Source organism: Cyprinodon variegatus, unplaced genomic scaffold (genome assembly GCF_000732505.1).
Source record: "Cyprinodon variegatus isolate N-32 unplaced genomic scaffold, C_variegatus-1.0 Scaffold295, whole genome shotgun sequence".
Taxonomy (NCBI): Eukaryota; Metazoa; Chordata; class Actinopteri; order Cyprinodontiformes; family Cyprinodontidae; genus Cyprinodon; species Cyprinodon variegatus.
Genome location: NW_015150748.1, coordinates 38,636 through 58,650, shown reverse-complemented (window position 1 = coordinate 58,650; position 20,015 = coordinate 38,636). Strand labels below are relative to the sequence as shown.

General features: G+C 34.5%; 1 protein-coding gene across 1 annotated transcript; it reads right to left on the bottom strand.

Moving 5' to 3' along the window:
* Positions 1 to 6,828: 6,828 nt before the first annotated feature.
* Positions 6,829 to 18,128, bottom strand: stx19 (syntaxin 19). The gene is made up of 5 exons (XM_015383818.1): positions 17,935 to 18,128; positions 14,123 to 14,411; positions 10,274 to 10,510; positions 9,666 to 9,878; positions 6,829 to 7,698 (listed from the first exon to the last, which is right to left on the bottom strand). Exons 2-5 carry the CDS (start codon positions 14,342 to 14,344, stop codon positions 7,462 to 7,464), a joined length of 909 nt encoding a protein of 302 aa, XP_015239304.1. The 5' UTR covers positions 14,345 to 14,411; positions 17,935 to 18,128; the 3' UTR covers positions 6,829 to 7,461.
* Positions 18,129 to 20,015: the final 1,887 nt, after the last annotated feature.

Genomic DNA, 20,015 nt, shown 5'->3' with positions numbered 1-20,015 from the left:
TTAATTTGCTATCAAAATCTAGACAAAAATCATGCTTATAATCTGTGGCAAGACTTTATGTTCATGGAAAGTTCATAATTGCATTTACTTGAGCTTGACATTTTCTGCAACAATGAATAGAATATATTTAAGTTAAGTTGAAATTACTTAGCAGACATGCCATTAAAGTATCTCTATTTTCAATGGGAAAAAAATCATTTATTTTTGTTTACTTCACAGTTAGAGATTGGTTTGGTTTGGCTTATCACATAAATTCCCATAGAAATAAAATTAAGCAATTAACATGTGACATTTTTACATTATATTATAGGCAAGATGTTAGAATATTACATTTTCTTTTATACTCAATGAAGCATCACCTTTTTAATAATATCTTCTTTTGTTACAGCAATAAATATTATTTGCACTAATTCTCATTACCTTTTGTTTGTTAAGTATTTAAACAAAAAAAAGAGATTTATTTTTTCATGTTCAAAAATTGCATTGAGTCTCAAAGACAATGGAAATAAATAATTATAATAATAGATTTCTATGTGAAATTACAATTTTTATAAACTTTTTTACAATGACCAAACTCCATAATAATGATTTGTATCATGAACCCATTTGCTCTAAATATAAACTGCATGTCTACGTTGTACCGTATATTTGACTTACTGCTGGCATTGGATTTTATATCTGCTGTTAAACTAGATGTAATTTATCATTCCAGATTATGCTGAAAGCATCTCACTGTATCTACATCGGACCCAACAACTTTATCTATACACTGTTATAAAACAGAGCAAATTCTATTATGAAAAAATCAAATCACTTTGTGCAGCGTTTGATGATGAGGTAAAGTAGAGAGCAGTAGACATTACTTTACTAGACCGAATGAAACCTGAGCAGCTTTAGCAGCAGCTTTAATACCTCGTTTGTCTCTTCTTAAGTTTAACCTTCTGCAGAAAAACTGCAATAAATAAATTGCCTTTTAAAGCTTCTGCAGCAGATTAGATTGGTTATATAGTTAAGCCATTTGTTGAGTAAGTGAAAGAACTACAAAACGTAAAATTGCTGAGTGAAAATGAACACTTCTAGCATGTAAAAAGGGGAACTGATGTTTTAATACACATGGCATACATTTTGTGACTCTATGTTGTAGTTGATGTAGTTTAAAGGACTGTAGAATAAAAGTGTGTGTTCATGCCAGTGAGGCTTGGTGTATTTGCCCCTTATTACAGTGACGATTAACCATCGGGAAGGCAGTTCCCTCTGAGTCTACAGAGGGGGGAAACAAGGAAACATCCTCAGAGACATGTTTTATTCACCCACGTCTATGTTCATTTTCACCTCTGCTCTGTCCTGACGTGCACGAGTCAGCTCTGCCTTAGCTTGCCCTCCCACTGTTTACCTCTCATTGTGGAACACATGAATCAATACATGACACAAAGGGACAGAAAAGGATGCTATTGAATTTTCAGTAATGGCGCACTGATGGGACGCTACCTACTTTGTTTACAAACATAAAATGCAAAAAAATATTCACTACTGGAGGGCAAAAGCTGACAAGGACTGTTTATTAGTTTGTACAGAGCTACTGAGCAAAAAAAAAAAAAAAAAGGATGGAGGTGTTATTATAATTGGGTATGAGCTCCCTCTGCTGGCCTAAGTGTAATTTTAAGTTGTTTGGGGAGACATAAATTCAATGATGTTTTCCCTCTGCTGTCCTGAGGTATTCATTAATGGGTTGGAACGTTAAATCTAACTAATACATGTATTTCTGTCTAATATATTGTTGTAAAGTTCCAGGGGGAAAAAAGCAGTCAATGTGAATGTGAATTTTTTTGTACTTGCTGACTTATATTGACTGTATGATTGCAGGCTTTATTCACAGCTGCATATGTCAATTCTAAGAGGTTATTAATTCTACTTATATTGAAAAAGTGCAGAAAATGAGATTGAATCTTAACGGCAAATATAGAGATTATTCAGAGTATATTTAAGCAAACACAATGTCAGAGTTAAAACTAATAAAATTATTTACATTTGTTGCTGCACTAAAACAAAAAATGATTTCCATTATTTCTATTGAAGTCATTTGTTGATAATTTTACTTCTTAAATTACAGTGAATTTTTATGTTTTATGTTCCTTAACATTATTGTTCTTTTTAGAGATTTTCTTATTCTTCCCTGTGTTTCACTCTGTTTTGTTCTGTGTTTTTCTGTTTCCCCTTTGAGATTTTCTAGTCTCCCTATCAATTGTTCCAAGTTAGGTCCCGTCACAGCTGACGCATCTGCTAATTAAAATGACCTGGTCCTTTACCCCAGTAATCACCCTCTTCTGTATTTTAACTTTCTTCATTTGTTGATGGATCTTCCTGTTTCTCTCTGTGTGCCTCTGAGTTTTTTTCTCTTGATTTCTTCATTTCAACTGTTTCCTGTGGCAAATATTCATATATTCCTTTTTTATCATTAAATCACATCCAATATCATTATTCCCTCCCCCTGCCTGCATTATAGATTCCTTCACAAGAACCAAAGATAACAACAATAGCTGGGGCTGCAGTTTAATTCAGCAGTGCAGTATTAATATGTATAAAATAGTCTCTATATCAAGTATTGATACGCTAGCATTGAGAAAATGCATCTATGATTCATTTTTGCTCTTGGAGCTCAATAGATTGAGGAAAAAAGACAAGGAGTAAAATTAAGTGCATAAAATGTAATAAACTGTATTAACAAATCTGTACATATTATGTGATTCTTCACTGAATTATTGCAAGTGCAAATTACCACAAAGCAAAATTGTGTTTGATAATAAACATTAAGCTGCCCTACATAGGGGCTGAAATGCATTGAAGTTGCATGTTCTATTATGACCAGATCTATGTTATTGATTTTACTCTGTTAAGAAGTGCAGCTATGTTCTGAAAAAATATTCAAAATCTTAGGAAGTAAAACATGTATGGCTATTAATAGAATCCAATTTTTTTTAATTGGAAATATGTATGTATGTCCTTGTATTATTTGCATGAGAAGTATATAATTCGATTTTAGGTATAAGGATATTAACTTAATATTTTTTATATACTTCCAACAAAAATGGATGATAATTTTAACATATTTACCTTCACTATATTCTATATTCCTTCCCCACTTCTTACAATCATCTTTGTAAGACTTAGTTTAAGTCTAAGTCTTTAATAACCACCTGCAGCCCAACAAGTGGTGTAAAAAGTGACAACTTTATTTTTGTATTGAAAGATCCTAAAGTCTTGTTCCTCAGACTTTGTATATTTGTATATGTATTTTTTGTTGGTCTATCTGGAGAATTCGCTGAATCAATAAGTCTGTAATAATTCCTGCTTTTTGTAATGCACTTCTACCATTTGTCACTTTAAAAGCCAGTGTTTACTTTTATCACTTATTCCATGGATGTTTGTTTTTTCCTGTGTGTCTTTACCAAACAGACCTGCATGTACAGAGCAACAGCTTACAATGGAAGATAAGAGCCAGCCCTGATGCCACTCCGAATGGATGGGCCACTATATACAATGAATAAAATAATTGATTAATGTTTGCTTTTCATCATAACATCTCCCTCTGGTGGCTGTATTTTTTATTTGTTTCAAAGAATGTAATATATTAAAAAAGTTAAAATGACAGAAATAGAAAAGCAAACATAACTTTTGTTCTTTTGCAATGATGAGATACTCTCAACAGTTTTGATGAGTCAAGCTTACAGTAGAGTGCGGATATATATATATATATATATATATATATATATATATATAAAAAAAAAACATAAACCTACCCATATATTTAAGTATTTAATTTAATCATTGCAGTTGTACATTTTTTTTCTGTCATTTCTTATTTATTGTCAAATTTAAATGATTATGATCTTAACTTTGAGAATAGAGCTTGTATTGAATGTCTGGTGCTGAACCGGCTACTGGAACCGCTAAGTGGACTGTGCATTTCCTTTGTGATTTATCCTTCTGAGGGTTGAATATGTCTTCATTTAGATTTTGATGGATGTCATAAAACCAGGCAGTAAAATTGTGTCAGCTCTCCATAACCACAGTTGTGTTACTCGGTGGAGGGTTACTTTGATGTTCCACTGACAATTTGAGAAGAACGTTTGGACCCATGTTGTGCCTGACTGTCAAGATAAAAGGGATCTGTACAGTGCACAGTCACAAACATACATCAATGCAACTCTTTCAACCATTAGCATTAGATGAGGAGATTCTTGCTTTTCTTGTGTTTGCATCATTTTTACAACAGATTATTGTTGAGTCCAATTAATGAAATAAACAGGCAAGAAAAGTAACATTCTTTTTTATTTCACATTCGCAAAACCATTAATGCCTAGACCGAAGTGATAAAGCCCGCCTCATAGAAGTGTGGATAAAAAGAAACCATGATGCCTTGTGTGAACTATAAAACAGATGGAAAATTGGAAACATAGCTTTTATACTTTAAATATGACACCGTAGCAGTGCCTTCATCTTTCAAAAATTCTGATGATTAACTTAGCGAAAAAGCAATGACCAACTTAACAAAAATTGTAGATGTTTTATTACTCAGATTGGTTGTGTTTTGTCATAGAAAGCTGGGTATAGCCACTTACACTTCAAACAGATGTGGAGCCTAATCAGAGCCTCAACATTTCGCCTCAGCAGGGCTGAATCCACACAGCACTGACCGAGAGATCTTACAGCCACAAAGGGAAATTACCATTAGGTTTACAACTGTAGCTTTTAATTTGCAGTCGATTTAATGTGCTGAAAGTAATCATAAGAGCACATGGCCAGGTTATTAAAAAAATTAAAGTCATACCTACATTCAGCAGTGCAGATAGTTATTTTATTTGGTGGTAAACCATAATTTGGGGGTGAAGAATAAAAGCAGCAAACAATTCATCGTTTCAAATTCAGACTCTTTTCAACTGCACTTGATTTAACGTTGAAGTCAAGTTAGCTTCTAACAGTCCAACTGGTAGCAGAGCTGATGTAGTATCACGTTTTGAAGAATGTGATCATAGACTACCAACAAGTTCAGTTGAATAAAATTTGTAATACAAAATATAACAGGTTATAATGGAAACAATAAAAAAAACTATTTGTGTCAATCTATGAAGATTTGAGGGGGTCATAAATCACAGCAATAATCATATTTTGTGAAAAACTTCAACATCTCTTCAGTAAGATTAAAAATAATTTACGCTAAGCATTTGATAACAGTATATTATTATATGCAGGACGGATAAACCAAATAGATTTGAAATGTAAGAAAAAAGTGCAGCACACTGTATAGAGACAAAACATAGGAGATGTAGCTAAGGTTTTGCACAGCACCCTGCTTTAACCAGCAGGTCAGACAGTTATCACTTCTCTCCTGTGGCTGAATTTTTTTTTTGTTGTTTTTTTCCATCTCTGTTACTGTATGTCCTTCATTCTAACACTCTACAGACATGCTCGGGTGAAAAGCATGGGGCCATTTTGAAATCCACGCAATAATTCCTTTAAGTATTGCATTACTTCCAAAAATGTAGTTTATATTTGTATCTTAGATTTTTTTTTATGTATAGATTATAATGTAAACACTTTTATAAAAGTCTCTTAAGTTTTAGCGGTCTTCCATGTAGTCGTTTTTTAATCAATGAAAGAAACGTCCTAGACTTAACCTGTTAGAAAACTAATAGACACATTTTTCTTTATCTGGTGTAAATGTCTGCACTTTTTTCTGACACCACAAACTATTGTCTGTATGCCCTTGAGCTTTGATAAGTGGTAATCCGTATTAAACTAGTAGTTATCGTGTTGAACACTGGATGGCATTGTTGCTGTTCAGGAAGCTTTAAACTAGCAGCTTCATTTTAATTCCCAATCTCAGGGGAAAGGTATCAACTATGCATTACATGTAGTCTGATCTGGTTAACATGTTGAAAATGGGTTATCTGGTCCGTTCTTATTTTGCTTTCATGTTGTGATCTTAATCTTTGAGAAACTTGATGTACGACACAGAGAAGCAGCTTCCTGAAAATACTTTTCACATTGGAGGCAGAAGACATTCACAATCGTCTATGTGTCATACCCTGTTATCTTAACCAAAGGAAAAAACAAACAAAGAAAAAAAAAAATAATAACAAAAACTTCCATAAAGACTGCTTCAACTGATTTTGTCAAAGTCACTGGGATGTCAATAAACAGATTTGAAATAAATAATCCTCTTCTTGGTGATTATGAGACAGAATAATGGGAAGTTAAAACATTCATAGCAGTGAATGTATTCTACAGTCTGTTAGTGCTTAACAGTGCTGTTTATACACTACTTCAAACAGGCAGCTGTTCCAAGGTATCTGGGAATAGTGATCCAACTGGATTTTCCAGGCTGGCTTTCACACACCCAGCTGCACCTGTATTTTGCCATAGACACCGGACACCGTCGCTCATGGAGTCACAGAGGAACACCGTCATCTCTTCTGATTAGAGGTCAATTCATCATGGAGCCAGACTAACAGGAAATTTATTACTTAGCCTTTGCTTTTCATTACCTAACTGAAGGTGTGATTAATAGTTTCAGAATAATCCGGGTAAATAAGATCAGAAAATTTCAGTAAAGAGTTAAATAGATCAAATTATTGTTTGCTATTTTCCCAAGCCCACTGCTCCTTTTTTCACTGTAGAACATGAAAAAAAAAAAATCAAAGCAAAGTTCGATGGCTTGTGTCTCATAAACAAAAAAATAATAAAGCATGATTTAAAATTTATACTTTGACATAAAAAATAGAGATTTTCTTATGGTTTATATATTAAAATCTTTAATTAAATGCCAGAAATGCTTTTAACATTGCCTATTATTAAGGGAATATATGTCCTTATGAAACAGTAAAATAAAAAAAATCATACTCTGAAATGCAACCAGGAATAATTATAAACTGTAATACAAGTTTGTCTTATACTCTTAATAATAAAAAGGAACATCTTAAAGTGCATCAGTTGAAGAAAATTCCTCTACTCATTACCTGGAACCCCACAGGGAGGGAAAAAATACATATATAATCATTTTTGTTTTTCAGGAAGAAATTGTTAGAATATAGGTTTTGCTGATCCAGCAGTGTCAGTAGCCTCCTCCTGTTTGTGACCTCTGTCAGATGACAGTGAAGGTTTCCAATAAGCAACATTGTTGGTGAGTAGAACTCACTGAACTGTCTCTTCCAATCGCAGTCGCTTCACCTCCTCCTGAAAGAAACAAGTGCCTCCCCATTACAATTCCTGCCCTTCTCTCTAATTGTTTTCTGTGCTCTGCTGCGTCTCTCCTCACCATTGCTCTTTTTTAGCAGCAGCATCAGCTCAGATACCTTTGCCTTCCCTTTAATGTCACTTGTGCTGCTGAATTCCAAGTTAGTCGCAACTTTTTGAAATAAAACCCTATTTTGGAGAAAGTGTGATGCAGAAAATGTTCATGTTTCACAAACAACATCTCCAGGGAGGACAGCAGCAGCAGCACAGCTGACGAATCGGGTTCTTCTTCTTATACCTCGCAGCTGCCCTGAACTTCTCATTTATGACAACAACGTAATCTTGTGTCCTCTCAACATTGGTTTGAATGTGTTCAATGTCAGCCCCTTGTTCTTCTACAAGCATGAAGATATCCATGAAGAGGTCCCTCAATTCCTTCATATTATTCTCCAGGCTCAAGAGTTCCTTAATGTTAGGGGGAAAAAAACATAATAGTTATAAAATATACAAAGACCAACATCAATTAGAATAGAAGAACACAATCTATACGTTTGCAGTGACTCTTTATTTAACCTGGTTTCAGATTTAGAAATTTAACCTATGCTTTAAGATATATGGTCAAAAGTTTCTTTATCCTTAGGCTCCCTTCACATTGGATTAAGAACACAATATCAAATGTATTATTGGTGCAGTTAGTCTGTACATAGTCTGCTCCCTGCTATAGATATAACAAGATAGATTTTCCCTGTTATTCTTCATTCATTTGTGGTAAAATGATGATTATTCTTTTAAATGTATGACTAACTGTTAAGTGTGGGAATGCAACAAGGTATTAAGCCCATACTAAGAGTTTTTGTTATTTTTGCTCTTTATTACAAGTTAATTAATGTCAAGAATAAATGTTACGTTTTAAGAATAAAGTTTCAACATTACAAGAATAAAACCATATTACAAGACTAAGGTTGTAATAATATGAGAAAAGTGAATGTAAAATCATAATTTATGAGGCACTTAAGTCATTTTGATTAGAAGAAATCTTTAATAGAGTCAAACAAGCTCAACCAAAATGCAGCTTGAGCTGAAAATTTAATAACATTTTTTATTGAGTTTAAGTCAGTTTGGTTAGGCTCTACACCCTTCGGTCTAAAGCAGGCTGGACGATTACAAGGTGGGAAGTGGGCTCATAATGCAACATCCCTTTTCATTAATCATAGCAGTCAAGATTGCAGCCTTAATGGAGAACGTTTTAATTATGCCCTTTATTTAAAAAGAGGCTGTTTATATAGTCAACATTTGAACAACTGCTGTAAGAGTTTTAAATCTTTTTGTTTCGCATCTGGGGTTGTCTGATCACAACTGTTTCCTCAATCAGGCTCTACCCACTCCTTTACAGACTAATGTGTGGTTTACATGGCACAAATTAGTCTCTTTTTTAGTGGCTTTTCTTACTCTAGATCTAACTATTACTTTCCTGTAAGCGTTTACATAGATGTAGGCTACTTCTGTAATCTCATTATATCATGATATTACTCTCGTATACTGCAACTTTATTCTAGTAATGCCAGGACTTTATTCTTATAAGGTGATGACTTTACTCTCATAGCACCATAAATAGCCTTAGTATGACCCAAATATTCTATTGTTTGAAGAAGCCTGGTTGCAGCAGTGTTAGTTTATCCATGAAGAGTGAACCCCATGGGTACGCCTCCAGCGTAACCATGTTCACACCTACTTCATAGTGGTTTCACTAACTTTATTTTAAGGTTTTTAAATGCAGGGCTGCTTCTGCTTTTGGTACAAATAATAGAAAATTAAAGAATAAAACAAAAACAGACCTAATCTATCAACTGAAAGAACAAGATTGATAGCTTGATAGCTGTCATGCTTCCTATAGTGGGGCACGAAGCCAGAGAGAAGTGCACTTACTGCCAAAATGCAGGTATAGATTAGAAAATCTGTATGCTTAATTATTTCTGACATTTTATGCAGACAAGCAGCCATACCAGGTTAGAATTTTCCTCCTGATAAAATTATATCAAATTATACTAATTATGTTCTCTTCCACATTGCATTTGAAACCGGTGCTGAAAGTGGAGAGACCTCCAGCATTTATAACTGAGCTCCTAGGATTGTTAGAAAACATTCGAACACAGAATTCTGATTAAACAGCCAAAAAAAGCAGTAATGGAGAACCTAAGACAGGAGTTTGATCATTCTCTGAAATAAGACATTCCAAATTTGCCACCCCAACATCCAAAATGTGAACTGATAATCCAATGTGAATATGACACCAGTTAAGAAACATATTTGTACTTTAATGATGATATTTTTTTTCATAGTTTGCCATTTTAGCATGGAACTATTTAAAAAAGTAACATTATTTAGTAAACATTTCTAAAGGCTTCTTGACCCTTTTTTTCTTTTTCTCTTACCCTGTGTCGCTGCTCAATCTCAGACAGTTGTGACCGTGTGATTCTGGCATCATTTATTAAGTTCTCGTTGAACACCTCCCAATTTCCTGTTGCGACCATTTCATTCACCTCCTCCTCTGTAACATTCTTTCCCAATACATCCAGTTGCAGCATAATGAAGTTTTTACAGCGCTCCTGCTTGGTCAGCAGACCTTCATTATACTGGAGCATCACCTGGAAGTAATTATAGCAAAAGAGAAAATGAGAAGGGGAGTTAAGGAATGAGAGGGTTTTTTATCCCCATCTTTTCTAGTACTGTATAAACATAATTCATGTTTATGTGCAAATGCCCTTTGCATTCACAGTGCATTTACCCAAGTTGGTGTCTAGAAAAAAACACAGAATAACTACACAGGTATATACTATATATACCTTTATAGACATGTTCATACATAGAACAGACAATCTATTTATTATATACCCTTAAAATGATTATATTTGGTTTTATTGTTTTTGCATTCATACAGAACATCTCCAAGCTATATTCAAGTGAATTCAGACAGCTTTAGCATAAAGCTACCAAAACAAAGTTGTTTCAAATATCAAATGCAAACAATACCCTTTCTAACCTGCTGAAATCTGCGATAGAGAGCTGCATGCTGGGCGTGTTGTATTCTCACTGCAACAGCATTAGTTCCCAGCTGGTCTTCAGTTCTTTGGGCTTGTTTTGAAAGGGCGTCTAAACGACGGTGGAGGCTTTCGGCCTTTAGCTTGATGTCGCGCGTTATGCTGCTCTCTTTCTTCATCACACTAAAGCGGCGCATGGTTGCCACCAGGCTCTTTTGCTGCTGACAGAACTTCAGGACCTATAGCAATAGACACAATATTTTAGTATGAGTATCACATCCAGAGTGTCTTCTAAAATCTCTCACTAGTCTTTTTTGCTGAATATTAGATTCCACAGTATTGATTCTCATCCAAACAGACAGTCAAAAGCAGAAATTAACATTTCCTGATGAAAGTATTCATACCTCTTGCACCTTTCCACCATTTATCGAAGGTTACAGATATGTCACAAGCACAAACTTCAGTTTACTTCAATTACTGTATTTCACCTCAAAACATCTAATTAGTAATTTGAAGAATAATTAAACATTTATTAAAAAATATGTATTCAATTTCAACAGTAGTAAGTTTGTATTCAACCTCCTTTACTCTAATATCTTCTTTACCAATATATCTTAATACTGTATATGCATTCCGACAGACTACCTACAAAATAACATAAGGAAGTAGACCTCTGTTTATTTTTATCTCAGTATAAATGCAGTTTCTTGGTGAAGCCCTCGGATAAACAAGCACCTTCTACAGTTTGCAGATGATACTTGCCATGTTTCCATCCAAGTATCATAGATTTTGAGTGAACTTTTGAAATGTCAAAAAAAGAAATTGTGAATTAGGAGTAAAGTCCAGAGCACAGATTGATAATGGACTTAAACGTGTTTCAATCAGTAAAGTTCATGGCGTAAATATCGGTAAGCAGAGACAGCAGTTGCTTATGGGCCCACAACCTCTTAGGGGCCCCATCACTGACACCTGGTTGCCCTCCTACGCAATTGTAGACCAGGACGTCTCTTTGCAGATGTTATTGTGCGCCATATTCGTCTTAAACCCACCTGATACCGAAGTGACTGATCGGACCAATTTCATACCACTCGGACCATATTTATACCGCAACATTTTGCAGATTTCAACATGATGGTGAGTTGTTTAAACACAACACCAATGGCAAAGCAAACAGTGGTACTTTTAATTACTATGTTAATAACTGTTTATAGTTCCTTAGACAGTTGGTAAAAAATACTCCTATATTATGTTTCAAACCGCAATAAAGATCTTAAGAGGATGGATGTATTTCAGTATTTTATCGTTTATACACTACGACTTGGAATTATGGGTAACCCAGAGCGTAAATTAAAACCATAACCGTTACGTAAAATGTGTTAGCGACGATGGATACCAAAAAGAGGTACTTAAGTGGATTGCAGAAAAGAAAAAGGAAAGAAGAGCTGCTGGAAGAACGGGAAAAAAATTCCCAAAATAAACAGGTTCTTTCAAAGAACCGAAGAGGGAGAGGTGGACGTTGCTTCTACAGTTAGTAAAGATTGCGACCAGAAGATGAATGGAGAGAGCGTGGGTGAGGAGGGGGGCTATGAAGCTCAAGCTCACCCGATGGCTGGTTGTGCTAACATGTGGTGGTGCGCTGTCACCAATGGTTCCATTAAAGGTGAGCAGTCTCTATTTTTCCATGTGTGATCATATACTACTGAGAATTGCATAATTGTACAGTATCTTCTTGGCCGATTTATGGAGCTGTCACCGTATCCTGAACCTTTATCACGCGTTTAACTTCTATGGGGCCCACCCAGATAATTTTGCTTAAAGGTCTATTGTTGTGTCGTTATGCCATTGGTAAGGTTGCCTACTTTATAATATAAACTGGTATAAGTGATGATAGACAAGGTTGATGTTTGCATTCAGGACCCCATCAATGGAAAATGCTCATCAGTGATGGGACTAAACTGTTGGCTACATCAGCACTTATTTGACAAATGTGTTTTCATCACCTTTTCAGTAAATAACCACCTCAATCATGCCAACATTTTTTTCTGTGAAATTTATTATAATTTCGCAGTTTCCATTAACTTCTTCTGATCTGATAAAAATGGTGAACACCAAGACTCCTTTTTTCATTTGACTCCAGAAAAAAGACTCAAAACACACATCTTTTATATGTGAAGTGATAAACATTACTACAGGCCGAATATCAGTAAAACAAAGGAAATGGTCAAAGATATTGAAAATTTCTCCACCTTGCTGTACAAGTAACTTTGAAAAACTGTGGACAATCTCATAAATTTGTCCAACACACATACTGTAGCCAGCGGCATGAAGAAAAGTTAATTTATATTGAACTTGTCAGAATTGATAATACAGACAATTCCATTATAATGTTATTTTTATGAGTCTAATTGTATTGTATTGGTTGTTATAGCACATTCTCTTTAAAGGATATCAATGTCTGTCCTGTCTTGTTAAAACTGCCTTTAACATAACTGCCATTTGAAAGCAACTCTTTACTGATATCTGGAAAACACAGATTGTTAAAAAAAACCAACGCCATGATATTTGGCAGGGGTGAACCCCTTTCAGAAGAACTTCTTATACTTAAAGTGAAATAGGTTAAAAACTATTAGGTGCTTTTAGTACAATGTTTCCTTAGTCCAAAGTGCTATAAAATCTCTTTGTCTTTGACACGCTTTACAGATTTTAGAATGTTTAATATTTGTGTCTAGGTTTTAATTACGGTTGATTTTTTTAATTAATATAAATGTCATTTTGTATTTACATGTGCTGATTATTCTATTACTAAAAAGCATTATGAAGACCAAGCAACACAGAGTCTACTCGGCTGAGTACAACTTTTAAAAAGTTAAGGACATGCAATGATGCTCCAAACATTGGACATTTTAAATGGCAATATTAAGCACTGATGAACAACTTTTTAAAAAAATGGGAACACTAGAACAATAAAGATTGGGCCTTTTGTTATTTGCTACAGGATACAATATTTAAGCGACACATTTAAAAAGTAGGGCAAGATATGCTGGTCAAATGATACCTAAATTTGCCCACATGAAATAACAAATATTGGAAGGAAGGCGCCATCCTGAACACCAGATCTCCAGAGTTAAAAGATGGTGTTGCAGAATGAAGTCATCAAGTTGGAACGTAGTCAAGGTGGCTTTTTCCAGTGTGATCAGTAAATGTTATCGGAGATGATCAGAAAATGGATACAACGGGAAAAAAAGGGCAATTCTGATAGAAAGTAGAGGCTACAGAAGACGAAAGACTGAATAGGAGGTTCAGCTCCCAACAGGGAGCTACAATTAAATGGTTAAGATCAAAACATAATCAGGTCACAAAAACCTTATGGTAAGGGCCTAGGCCTGAATTTAAATTAAATTCAATTGCAATACCAACTATTTTTTTCCAGTGTTTTACTGTCATTACACTGTCACAAGTACAGAGCAACAAAACTAACTGTGCATTCAACACATGTCCTAGGGGAGCAGTGGGCTGCCATTGTGCGGCACCTAGGGCGTAGTGTGAGGTTAAGGGTCTTTGCTCAGGGACCCAGAGTAGCAGTCTGTGGGAGTCGGGCTTAAAATCAGAACCTCAGGATTCCAAGTGCAATGCCCTAAACACCAGGCCGCCACTCCCCAAAATTTTGCTTAGAAATGCTCAACTTAGGAAAATTAAGAAATGGCAACTTCTTAAGATGTACAAAAAAAATGGAGGAAAAATATCTTCTAACCCCCCAGGGGAAAAAAAAAAAAAAAAGTGAAACATGACAAAGTGTTAAATAGTTTCTTGAATTAAGAAATTAGCCAGAGAATTAAATTTTGCTACTTAACCTCTGTTTCAAGTGTTGAGATGTCATCTCTTATTTGTTGAGCCTCAGAGAGAAAATTCTGAATGATCGGCTCTTCTTCGAACACCACGGCCATCTGTGAAATGCCTCCAACTTCCACAGATTCATCTCCATCACCCTCCACTGAGAAAGGATTAGCAGGGTCGGCTGTTGCCTCAGACAGCTCTTGAGCCCTCTGTTGCAGCTCCTCCAATCGATCTTTCATTGTGGAAATCTCTTCTCTTCAGAACTCAAAGATTTTGAATGTAGTGATCCTGGCTGATGAGATGATTCTAAAAAAAAAAAAAGAAGAAACTTAAGAGGACCATAATGACACAACAGTGTGTGGGTTGTAAGATAGAAAGTTTTAATTGAAAGGACTTCTAAACTGTCAATAACTTCTGTTATGACATTTTTTCTGCTTCTTTAAAGACACAACATTCCTATTCCCCACACTGCCCTCAACCAAGTTGAAACATTCTCCTTGATCGTGGTGTAATATTTCTAAATACCAAATAGATTGAATGACCAGTTTTTTTATATACAATCTGGAGAAGTTTTTAATGAAGTACAATGCCTTGTTTTTAAACAAGGTAGTGGAAGAACACCAGCAAACAGTAAATGCTTAAATATGGCCCCGTACACAGTCTAAAATCCAAAGAACAATTATTGTTTTTAGTTTCTTTTAACACATCCACTTTTTTTGTTTTTTTGTCTTAATCTCCTGCGCAAATGTAAGAACTTGCATATACAGTACAAACACTCCATGCATAAGAAGGCACTACCAATCACATTTTGCACCAGGGCTTTATCATAATATAATTTTTTTTTTTTTTCCCGCTTGTGACAAATACACAGATTTGAAGGTTTCAAATCCTAGAAAACCTGCATAGCATGTTTGTACTCTTTTGGAAAAGAAGTTGAAAAAGTTAAAGAGCTGAGATGGCATCAAAGATCAATCGCTTTAACCCAAAAATCTTATTTTCAGAGAGATGGGAGATGTTTAAATGATATCTACTGTGAAAAGTTTCATGCTAACTTTCACAGTTATAGGGCCTAATCTTTGGAAGGTTTGTGAGTCTTAATACACATGCAAACTCATTTGTTCGTGCAGAGCAGGTTCTCAGTAAAGGAGCAAAATAATTTGCTTTTGCAGTTCAGCAGATTTATGGGTGAAGGTATAGGAAATCTATTCTTCAAATCTGATAGTCAACTTTGGTCACAGTTTTTGTGTCATTTTTAGTATTTCTGAAAGCAAGGGGAAAACTCACTTGCAAACTACTAGCTGTCATTGTTTTCACAAAGACGGCATTATTATAATTCCAAGTGATGGAGAGATTTTGTGGTCCTGATGGTGCAAACAAATTTGGACAATCAGAAATAAGAGTACTAGTAATATTACCGTAACAAGAAATTGTCTATGCAGGGAGGCACAAAATAAGGGATTAATAATGAGACCACAGACAAACTTTATTCAGTTTAAACAAAACAAAATAATGACTGAACTAAAATGTTGTGAAATATTTATGACAGTATGCAACTTTCTCGTGTTTTATGAAATTTAATTTTCTTATATTTAAAAGCAGTTATTGTCATTGTTCTATTTTTTTCGCTGTTGTGGTTAGAGAACAGCTACCTATATAAAGTGCTCTATAAATATTATTTAGTATACCGGTAATAATGATATAATAAAATATAAACTTTCTAATACTTTTTATTATTATGACCACATGGCTTAACACCTCATTCTTTTTTATTTATTAAATAAACTGCCTTTAGAAACCACAATCCTCTTAATTATATTATGGCGAACAAAGCTGGTTTGCACAGCATTCTTAGTAGCTAATTCATAATATGCAAAATTATTGCACGTACTAAAAAAAAATTTACTGGTAATTTATTTTGAACTTTTGAAGATCAGCATCCAATTTTGTGCCAACTGTGCACAAATATTCTAAAACACCCACAATGTTTTAAAACAGTCCTCCACATTGTACTCAGTTCTCTTGTTATATTGTTTCTAGACTTCAATACATTATATAACTCCCAAAAGTCTAAGTTATTTTTGTTTTGATAAGAGGTTTAAAGACTCATATTCTTAAGCACAAACTGACACAAACAGGATTTAAAAAAATAATCAATGGAAAAGGCTGCAGCCTGTATTTGAGGAAATGAGGAAACTATAATTTATGAAAAAGAAAATTATGATGATATGAATCTGTTAAGCCATACGATGGATACAAATGGACATGTGATGATAAAGGTTCAAAAAGAGCCGAATCACATTCTAATCCTGACTATTCAGAATCAGACATACTTTAATAATCCCAGAGGGAAATTCTACTCTGGAGAGCCAGTGCAAATAGTTCATTATGTTATATACCATAGATGACATGATGGAAAATTTTGCTTTTAGAACCCCTTCTGAATTTCTTTTGAAAGACATTAATAAAACCAGATCAGTGGGGAAATGGTCTCTGCAGGACTTCCTGTTTGTACTATACATATGTTTTTGTTACGGAAAATGTTCCGTTCCGAATACTATAATTTGTAACCTTCATGAATGCATTGTTTTTTGTAAATATACTGTAGGAACTAGGCCAGATAAAATCATAACATTGAACTACTTTTTCCCTACAAAAAGAGTATTTATAACTATCTAAAAACATGATGATTAATTAAATTGCTTGTTTGTCTGCAAGTCAGACTGTCTGGGGTAGATTTGGCCATTAGATTTATCAGCAAACACAACCATGAACTTTAGTTTTGTTTTTGTTTTTCTTAGAGAAAATCTGTCCTGGATCCACAGTAAATCTTATCTAAATGAAAAAGATAAAACCAACCCAAAAAAATGATAAATAAAACACACTTAAATACAGATAAACAACCTATATGTACAACAATATTACTAGTTAATGTATATATACAATTATATATTTTTATAAATTTTTTTAAGGGTACTTGGTACTATTTTGTCAAAGTTAGAGTAGAATAGCATATACTAGAAAAAGCTAATTTGTTTTGTAAAAGTAATTTAAACTCACAACCTACTTTCCCTTTAGTACAATTCATGCCATAGATTCAGAAATGCCTTAGTACCACATGGATTTGCTCCTTAGAGGTCGGGGCATAATCTTTGGTGAGCATGTGACTGTATTGTGGGAACAGAGTGTTTGGATGTTAGGAAATGAAGCATTGCTAATCACAGACTAACCCATTTCTCCTTAGATTCAAAAAGTACAACTTTGTGTGTACGTGTTTCAACAAGATTATAAAAGCCTTATACCTCAAAAATAAGTATCCTCTGAACTTGGCTCTTTATTTTACTCTATGTTTTTCTCCTACCTGTTAAACACAGAGGAGCTAATAAAAAAAAAATTGCTGAAGGATTTAAGTGCACATTCTAAAGTGTTTAGCCTAAAAATATGACAGAAGTGAAACATGGGTCAATGGTTTTCTCTCTCTTTCACTCTCTTGTTTAATACAAAAAGCCAATTGTTTTTTTTTTTTTTTTTTTATACATCTGCTCCATTGTCTTCATTTTTGAAGGAAACCTTTTGTTGACATTCTCTTATTTCCATGCTGGTACAAATGGAGGAGTGTCCACATTATATATGGACACTTCTGAGTATGTTTTCAAGCTTTTCTTACAATAACTGGTTGGTTCTATCAGAAAATCTTAAGACAGTTAAATGAGCACATACACATGAACCACATTTAATTATAACTTCTGTATGATTTACCTGCAATTTTTATTCTCAGAAAACTGTAATGGTGTACACTATTCTAATATAAGTTACCTATCTTATACTTTACCTTAGTATTCAAACAGCTAATGTCCAAAGCAGAATTCCATGTAATACTTCAGTGTAATCAGTTGTTCTCACTCCAAAATCTCACGTGAAAATTAGCTCTGTTGATGCTTATCTGCTAAGAGTAAAGGATTATAATAGTCAGGAACAGTTATACCCAAAGCTGTTTGACAGGAAAGTTCCACTCCAAGAGTTTTGAGGAAGTCTGCGGAAGTCAGTTTTAAGCACCACCCCTTCTATGAAAAAAAAAAAAAAATCATGCTTATGGCCAATAAGCAGACAGAAGTCTAAAGGCCTGTTTACTTTCACAAAGAAATGAGAGGTGACACCATTTAAGTAAATGAGAAGGCAGGGGTGGCACGGTGAGCACAGTGAATTCATAAACCCTACCCTTAGGCTAATTCTTGGAGAGGAAAATGGAGCAGAGCAAATAAGTGTATTGTGTACACAGCTAATGCCAAACAAAAGGAACTGCGGTTTGGGTGTCAACCTTAGAATTAGGTTTCTGATCTGCCAAGTTAATTTTATGTGAAGTGTCTGAGTTTCAAGCTTAAAGCCCACTTCATATACGGGTATTAGACTTCAGTACATCTGCTGGGCATTTTTGACAATATTCTACTAACAAGTCCCATATATTTAGGAAAGCTTTCAACACAGGAGAGATTTTCACTCACAAAAATGCCCTTACTGTAAGTGTTTTTTTTTTTTCTGTTCCCTTATAGTTTTTATCTTTATTTTTGTAGAAAAAGAGAGAAAATACAAAAATAAGTTTATCCACCAATTTAATGAGAAATAAAGATCAGTAGGTATGACATAATTTTCAGTTGAAGGTGAAATTGAACTTTTTACATCTGTCTTTGCAGGTGATGAGGCAGGAAGAAGACGTTTTATCATTGTCTCAGTTTGGTATCCTCTTTCTTTCATCTTTTCTCCTCTCTCCTTTTTCCTGTTTTTCCTTTCCAGTTCTACTTTCCCATTGCATTGTCCATACAATCTGTAATACTCCCTGAATGAATTATGTTGAAGCTATTTACATGCATAAATCAAGTGGAACACTATGACGATAGCCGTACTGCTCCACTTGAGAAAGCAAAATCTGTTGGGCTCTTTTTAGCATCAATACAATTATTCTGATTGCCACATTGCCAGACAGGACACTAACAAAGAAATAAAAATAAGAAAAACAAAAGATGAAAAGTGAATGCAAAAGAAGAAAGCAAGTCTTTTTAGTGCTATGTAATTCAATTGTTGTTTAAAAAAAAAAAAAATAAATATATATATATATATATGTCATAAAATTTGTGCAAAGAAACAAAAAAAAATAATCTGCACAACATACCCGACCATTGCTAGGTTAGTGTTGTAAGCAGAATGCAACTGGATGTGTTTTCGTGTTTCTAGAAATTTTATGAATTTTGCAGCAAAAAGGAAGGATTTTCATGCTACCTCTATGTAGAAAGCTCTGGAGTGAGGTAAATGTGGCGAATGTATCTATGCGAATGACAGAATTAATTCATCACTGAGTCTTCAAATCTAGTAAAGCTAAATTTGAATGAGTTGAAAACAAACAAAGTTTTTTTTTACATTTACGTTGCAAGATCCAATCAGGGACTAGATGTGGCTGTGATCTACAGTGAAGGAGGAAGTGGAGAAAAGCTATTATTAATCATAATGGAAAATATAGAAAATTATGTTGACAAACGATTAAGTGGTGAGTCTCTTAAGAGTTTTGTGGGTGGCTTTTAAAGAAGCTCTTTTACAATTCAGTATCAGAAGGACTGTTTCATCGTCCTACCTCCACGACAGACACTTCAATTTACCAATTTCCTCCTGGCCACCTGAGCCTCTTCCCACCTTCAGCAGTTCCATCTGCCTGGCAAACTTATCCGATCTACCATCAACCTCCTTCGATCTTCAGCAGGCTAGCTATAGAGGCTTTGGACTTTCAAGGCGATGAAAAACAGGCAAAAGTAGCAGCATTTTTACAGGGGTTGCGCTTGGTGTAAACACACCTTCAGAGCTTAAATTCAGTAGCAGCATCAGAGCTTCAGTTGTTTGCTCTCACATTACTACCACAGCAGATTA

What these genes read in the sequence shown, in the direction of transcription:
- stx19 (XM_015383818.1), bottom strand. Translation starts at nt 14,344, where the DNA reads ATGAAAGATCGATTGGAGGAGCTGCAACAGAGGGCTCAAGAGCTGTCT. An exon ending in TCTCAACACTTGAAACAGAG is followed by an intron (nt 10,511 to 14,122) that starts GTTAAGTAGCAA and finishes CTATTGCTATAG; the next exon opens with GTCCTGAAGTTCTGTCAGCA. An exon ending in TCTATCGCAGATTTCAGCAG is followed by an intron (nt 9,879 to 10,273) that starts GTTAGAAAGGGT and finishes AATTACTTCCAG; the next exon opens with GTGATGCTCCAGTATAATGA.